Here is an 8,057-nt window from a genome sequence, read left to right as displayed (position 1 = left end):
TTTGCATGATTTACTCCTTGATTTTCTCCTTCTTTAACTCCACAACTGGTTAGTTCTTCTGCATGATTTACTCCCTGATTTGCTCCTTTCACTCGGCAATTGGCTAGTTATCTCCGGAACTTGTTGTAGGTGTTGAGTCTTCTCATTGATCACCACTATGGTGTATTACCTTGGGATCTTCACCCAGTAATGCTATATCATGAGCATTGTAACCTATTCTAATGAATTATTCTTTTCTTCTTTCGATTTTCTTTTAGTGTTTTTGCTTTGCAAAGCTGTGTGTTCAACCTTTACTAACTAGATTCATCTGTGCATGTTTTCTAACACATTTGCAGTTATTGGCTCTATGAGGGATGAGAAAAGGAATTGGTGGGTGCAATCGAAACACTTGATCACTGCACGGAGATAAGGGAGACGCTCTGCATCACTTTCTTCCACCATTCTTTCACGCCCCACTACCTCATCTAGTTCGGCTTGGACTCGTTTCATCTTTTTGGGATGGCGGATGAGTTCTGTCATGGCCCATTCTATTATCGTTGTGGTGGTGTCACTCCCGGCCCCAAATATGTCCTACACCAAAATAAAAGTAAACATTAGAAAGAAAGAGGACATAAAATACATACCCGAAATACATTTTCCATGAAAAGGAGTTGTGCTAGAACCAACCAAACAAGATCCAATAAACAAAAAAAACGCTTATAACTAAGTAGCCTCTGATATGGTCGACAGTAAATTCGTGGCTTCTCATGTCCACAAGAACGTCCAACAGATCCTTTTCACTATAACTTTTGTCCCTACTTTCCTCTGATCTCGTAACCAGGCGATCCTCAATGAATTTGTGGATTACGCCATACAACTTTATGAAATAGAAGTTCGTATCACGGTAGACGCCCTGGGGGTCTAAGAACTTAAGGCAGGGGAAAAAGTATGCGACATTGGGAGTTGCATAAAGCACCATCACTTTAGAAAGGGCATATTTCAACTCTTGAGTACCCAACTGAGGATCCAACACATCTTTTCCAAACACCATTTTTCCTAACAGATTAAAAGAATACTGGAACATGGTGTGTCCAATATCCACACAATTTCCCTTCACGGCGTCTTTAGAAATCTGATGAATCATTCGATTTACTTGATCTCTTCTAAGATGTAGCAGAGCTTCCAGCCTCTTCACAGAAAAGAGTTCGTTAATTGATACACGTCTGAGCATGCGCTAGTGGGATCCATATTGGCTAAAGACTATGGAGGTCTTGTAGTGGGAAAGAGCCTTGCCAGCCTGTGTCAAGATCCGGCCAGACAATATGTGGTCATGGGTCTTGAGAACCTCCTTTGCCATGGCGGAAGAGGAGACCACCACTGTGGTTTTCATTCCGAGAGAGAGGCTCATGATCGTCCCATATTTGTTGGCGAGGTGGAAAAAGTATTCGTGGGGCTTGTTATCCACCTGCGGCAGATTTCCCACAATCGGCCATCCCGTAGGACCTGGAGGAAGCCTGTGGTACGCCTTCCTCCTCCATACATCGAAAAGCAAGAATGTGATAACAGTGCTTGCCAGAAGCACAGAATACCAAAACAAACCTCCAAAATCCACAGGGTTCAATTGACCAGACCAGTCACAGGCTTCGAACAAGAGCCGCCTAGGTGGGAAGAAGAGGATTAATATAACGAAAGGAAATCCATAATATATATAGCTCAACCACGTTGCATCGCTATGAATGATATGTCTTTATATGGAATATCATTTGTCCATATTTTTATATATCATTTATGGAATTTCATTTGTCCATATCTTTGTATATCGTTTATCAAATATTTCTATTCAGATCATTTGTCCATATGATTTGAATTTCTTATTTCATCCCTGTACGTTATTCAGTGTTTTTTATTTTTTAATTTCAATGTTCTATCTTTTTTTCTTATTTCATCACAAGATCGGGTAAATTTCAATGTTCTATATATTTCTTTAGATCGCTTAATATGATTGTTCTTTCCTTATATAGATATTCCATCTTAAGTAATTTAGTTATTCTCTTTTTTTTAACAGGTATATTATCAAAATCAACGCAAAAAATTAATATAAATCAAAATCCTAGGTATTGACCTTGACATGTTTTTATAACAAAATAATAAAGTTTGTCGGGGGCTGAAACTTTATGTAAACAAGTTGTTGATTTGACATTGATATTTATGTGACGTTGGAAGAATGGTGCAGGCACCGCCTCCACACAGTGGTGGACAATTTTCTTTTTACGTTGGAACTGATTCATCATTGATATTCAAGAAAAACAAGTTAGTGGTCAGTAAAGGGCAGAATTTTATCGGGCTAAATGTTCATGAGTCTTGGGGGAGCAGAAATTTTAGTCAAAAACAATTTATATATGATAACATATTACTTATAATAAATATAAGTTTCAGATTTTAGAGAGTCATTTAAAATTTAATAATATATAATTTAATCAATATTTATTTGAGAATATAAAATTTTTTTTTCCAGTTTGAATTTTAGAGTGAGGTGGTTGATATCATGAAGTGAGATTCTTGGTATTAAATTAAATCATAAATATATTTTTTTAAGAGTTCACAAGGTTCAAAGTCAATACAATAATATTTATATGTATTATAATTTATCATGTAATTAGTAGAGATTTGAACTTGGGTGGACAAAAAAAATCATTTAGTCTAACAAACTAAAATAACCTTAATTAATATATATTTTTAAGATTAGTTAAATTACAATTAAAATTAATAAATATACCATTAAAAATAATAGTATTTAAATGATTAAATATTTTTATATAACCACTTATATCATAATTGAAAATTATATATATATATATATAATTAAAGAAATATAAAAATAAACAATTATATTTATAATATGGATGTGAAAACTAACATGAAATGTAAAGAGTTATAGTAAATTAATAATAAATATGTAAACAAGTTATATGGGAAGAAAGACTACTTACTTTTGTTTTGAACTTTTAGAGTTAATGTAACATTAGAAATAGGGATGTATATTTTTAGTAGATGTGTAATTTATTTTATTTTTTTATTAAAAATAATTGTAATAATAGTATAGTTACATAAATTAAATGGTTGATAAATGTTAATAAATACTGCATAATAAATATCAAAATGCTTCTTTATTATGTCTTTTAAGTTGTTAAATTTAAAAAATCATAAAACTAACTAAACGATTATTATCATAAATATTTAGTATATGAGTTAAACATATATACATTTAAAAAAACGGAATAAGATTATTAACTATGGGGATTTACTCCACTTTATCATGGAAATTCTTAATTTGTAAATAGGTTTTATTGCCATACCATGGTTTCTCAATACCTGAGGCTCAAAAAACCATAAGTCATTTCATATGGTACCTTGTAGTATGACATTTTTTTTATAATTAATCAATTTAATTAAAAGAGAAAAAAGAGAATAACTACTTTGGAGATAAATCCAATCTTTGATTTTTCTATACTATTAAGAAAATTCTTGACTATTCCATGGAGGTTAAATTTATACCATGCACTTAATCATTATTGATAATTAAATTATAATTACAAATTGAAAGATGAATATTATTTTAAAAATTATTTTCAAAATTTTAAAATTATATTATAAAAATTATCAAGTGTAATAATTAATATATTTAATTTTAAATAATATTAAATAATTTATATTAAGTGAAATCTGAATAAACAATTAATATCTTGATTATTTAAATAATTATTAATTAATATCATGATTATTTAAATAATTATTTATTTATAAAAAATAACTATTTTTTTTTGTAAGTTCATAGTAATATTAAAAATATTTACCATGAATACAAAGTATAAAAAAACAATCAATTTTATCTTGTCTTGTGTGGTAAGAAACTATAACCAAGAAAATAGATAAAAAGTTTGATAGTCCATAGAGCAGGGAGGACATGACTATAGTTAATCGAAATACAAAAATTAAACATATTTCCCCTAACATAAAAATAACAAAACAAACGAGTAGTGAGGACATGCAATTACATGACTATCCAAAGGAAAATAAGAAATAGCCAATATTAATAACACATGCAATGCCAAGACTATGCAATTACATGACTATCCACAGGAAAATAAGAAATAGCCAATATTAATAACACATGCAATACCAAGACTAAGGCACATGGGTAGGTGCTTGTTGATTAAGGTTTCCTAAAAGAACACACTATCAAAGAATGACAACCTCGATGGGCCCATGCAATCATCCACGTGTTGATTAAATCATGTGGAGGAGAAACTCGTCTTTGCTTACATTTCTTTCCCATACAACTTTCCCAAAGAGGTTCTTGATATGCCAATAGAGGTTTTGTTGGGATCCCCAAAAATAGAATTTCACGAAATCTCCCCCATGCTCCTCCTATTTGTAATTAGTTGAAAAAAGAGGAAGAAGGAACCAAAAAAATTCATGAAATATTTTTATTTTTCCTCGTATTGCTATTAGTGGTTAATTGAAAAATCTAATTTCATTAAGTTTTTCTAATCTTATTACTACAAATGAGTCTTGTCAATGACACTAAAAATTTCTATCAAAATGAATGAAGCATGATCCATGTTTGTTCTTTCTAGTCTCTCTCCTCTCTCATCAATTAGTCAAATATAATTTAATGCAAATTGATACAACAATCTTTAGTTTACATAACACTTTGTTTTCTACCTCACACAAATATGCAAATAAGTTGCTTTATAAGATTTTGAGAGGGGGTTTAATCTAGGAATAGAGATATTTTACACCTAATTCTAGAAAATAAATAATTTATCAAGAATACCACAACAATGTGCTCATTTTCTTTATATCGAAATACACATAGAATCATAGATTAGATAGTTTTAATACTATAAATTTAAATACATATACAACTATCTTTTTGCTAATCTTTCCAAGAATACTAAAACTATTATTCTAAAGGCACATGGGCAAAAACAATGATTTCTTGCCAAGTTATAATGCCTTCTAACTTGCCTACATAGTTCTCATAACATTTAGCTCGTCTCAACATACCTAATCCCTTCCTTTATTCCCGTTATATAGAGACACGTTGGCCTCTTTATACACTAAATACACCATCATATACCATGCTAAAGTGGTATGAATATAAATGAGAAAGAACATCAAGAAGGAATTTGGTACACAATGTGGTGGGTCTCTAAGACCCGAAAACATGGTAGATTAAATGTTGATGTTGTAATTTCAACTAGCAATAAATTTAGCATTTTAATGTATTTCTATTAAAAATTTAACATGGTTTTTTGTTTTTGTTGTTGTTGTTGTTGTTTTTTTTTTGTATAAAGAGATTAACATGTCTCTATATAATTGGAAAAAAAGGAAAGGATTAGGTAGGTTGAGAGGGGCTAAATGTTATGAGGAACTATGTGGGCAAGCAAGAGGGCATTATAGTTTGGTAAGACATCATTTTTTTGGCTATGCGTCTTTAAAATAATAGGTTCTCGTATTTTCTTGTAGAGATTTGCAAGAATATAGATATATACTTATTTAAATTTCTAGTATTAAAATTATCTATGTTATGATTCAATGTGTATTTCGAGATAAAGAAAATGAATATACTAGTTTGTTTATGATTTGTATTCTTGATAAATTCTTTATTTTCTAGAATTAGGTGTAAATCTTTATATTCATATGTCATATATCTGTGACGTACAATTAATATTTCTTTGTGATTAGTAAACCACCTTTCCAAATCTTAGGAAGCAAGTTATTTTCATTGTTACGTGAGGTAGAAAACAAAGTGTTGTGTAGACCAAAGGTGGTTATATCAATTTTCATTATGTTGGATTTGAGAAATTTATGAAAGGATAGAGACTAGTGTTGGAATCACAATTGTCATTACACCATAACTTGCAAGTATTAGTAAATAGATGCATTGCCAAAGTTAATGGATCCTCAAGAGGAGGTCAAGCACATGTTGCGAAACACATGGGCAGTGCTGCCAACTCCAGCAATCCCCCCCCCCAAGCGCAAACCAAGGGTTTTTGGAACTCGAGACCTTTGGCTCTGATAACAATTGTTGGGATCATGATTTTCATTACACCAAATCTCATAAGTATTAGTAAATAGACACCTTTCCAGAGTTAACGAATCCTCGAGAGGCGATCAATCACTTGTCATGAAACACACGAGGAGTGCTGCCAAGTCCAACAATTAGGAGAAAATATAAGCATGGATGATGCCTAATTCATTTTGATAGAAATTATAATTTCATTGACAAGACTCATTAGTAGTAATAGGGCTAGGAATATTTCATGAAGTTACATTCTTCAACTAACTACTAGTAGAATCGATAGGGAGGAAAGATAAGAATACTTCAAGAACTTTTTATTTTTATTTTTTCCTTTTCAACTAATTACTAGGAGGGGAATTAGGGAGATTTTAGAATGATTTATTTTTGAGATTTATATGTAAACATTTTTTCGAATACCTTATAAAACGTATGTATGAATGAGACGAAAGGTGGTTAACATTCTCAAAATTGGTTTTCCTCAATTAAAAAAAGCAACAAAATGTGAAATTCTTATCCTAGGTTACTCAATGAAATTGATCTTTAAGTCAAATTTAATCTTAAACATAACATGATTATATTATTTTTTCTTTGGCATTTCAAAAAAATAATATTCAAAATGATTTTTTTGGTTAATGTACACTAAAATATAACATTAATATTAAATTTAAAAATGTTTATACCTAATATAATTTTTTTAACTTTTCATGTTTATGTATATATGTAATGATTACTTCTTATATCCCCGACGGGGGTGTTTATGGATGAACAAAGGGAGGCCATTAATGGTTGCTAGTTTCTTCTTCACAAGGATATGGAAGGAAGCATATCACGAGACACCTTCTCACACTATTCAAATTTACTTAGCCTTTAAATTGGCAACTTGGAAACCATGTCAAGGGGATTGTAGGTTCATTCAACTTTTAAAGTTCAATGAATTCACAACATGCTTTAGAGGCCACCATTGATGGTGTCAGTAGTTCCAATGCATAGGGAAAATATTTTCTAGTTCAAATTGGAATGTGAAGAGGTCATTCTCTACTTTGTGGGAGTGATTTTAGTTGGATCTAAAGCTAATTTGGAAGCTTTCTACGAGCTCAATATTTATTCTATTTTTTTTTATAGAAATATTTGAATGAAAGGACCAAGCTCTCCTCGCTTCGTTTCCACTTTCATCTTGTTGTTGTCTATCCAAGTGAATGTTGAATTTCATCAATTTATTTAATGAGGGAAAGAAAATCCTATTAGAGTGTGGGGTACTTTGGATCTTGGGTTGATCTCCCCTTTTCAACCCTTCCCACTACCAATGTAGGCTTCAGCTATATTCCCCACAAATTCAATTCCTTTCCAGAGTTCTTATTTACATTGTGCATGTTTTATTCTACTGGGAGATTCACCTACTTATAAGTGCTCTCTTTCTCATGTTGGTAAACTTTATCAGTACCAATTCATTTGTACTATGGAATGGTTAATTTTTTTGTCTTAAGGAAGCATCCCAGTTTTCTTTTCTTTATTTTAGTTACACCGTAAGGTGTTCCCTTTAAAAAAAACTCCCCTAAGTTCCATCGTGTATTGATGTGCAACGTTGGATCCAATGTTAGACGATTAAAGAATCCTCTACCATCAGGTCGAAATTGTTATAGTAAGCTTCCTTGCTTGGATATATATGGCATTGATGCTATGCATGGCCACAACAATGTCGATGGGGCTACTATCTTCCATCACAATATAGGGCTTGGAGCTAACAAGCAAGTCCAGTATTAAATTTTCCCTTTTATCTTATTAGAAATTCTTTAAACTATTGAATTTGGTTCAGTGATTAGTTAGATGGCATAAAAGCCCTTCATCTCTGGGAAATAATAGACATTATTCCCTCCTTGGGTTGAGAATGTTGGTGCTTAATAAACACTTGTTACGGTTGATCTAGATGCGAACTATGTCAAAGTACAAGGGTTTTCATATGTTGTTGTGGTTGTGGGTGAGGCAACATGTT

At 31.5% G+C, this 8,057-nt stretch overlaps 1 protein-coding gene across 1 annotated transcript; it reads right to left on the bottom strand.

The window, feature by feature from the left end:
- Positions 1–303: 303 nt before the first annotated feature.
- LOC149232409 (cytochrome P450 76T24-like) lies at positions 304–1,210 on the bottom strand. The gene is made up of 2 exons (XM_089381902.1): positions 695–1,210; positions 304–570 (listed from the first exon to the last, which is right to left on the bottom strand). Exons 1-2 carry the CDS (start codon positions 1,208–1,210, stop codon positions 304–306), a joined length of 783 nt encoding a protein of 260 aa, XP_089238028.1.
- Positions 1,211–8,057: the final 6,847 nt, after the last annotated feature.

Source organism: Pinus tabuliformis, chromosome J (genome assembly GCF_031772625.1).
Source record: "Pinus tabuliformis cultivar Carrire ecotype Pingquan chromosome J, CPIR1, whole genome shotgun sequence".
NCBI classification, from domain to species: Eukaryota; Viridiplantae; Streptophyta; class Pinopsida; order Pinales; family Pinaceae; genus Pinus; species Pinus tabuliformis.
The sequence above is the reverse complement of the archived record's forward strand: the minus strand, read 5'-3'. Positions and strand labels throughout refer to the sequence as shown.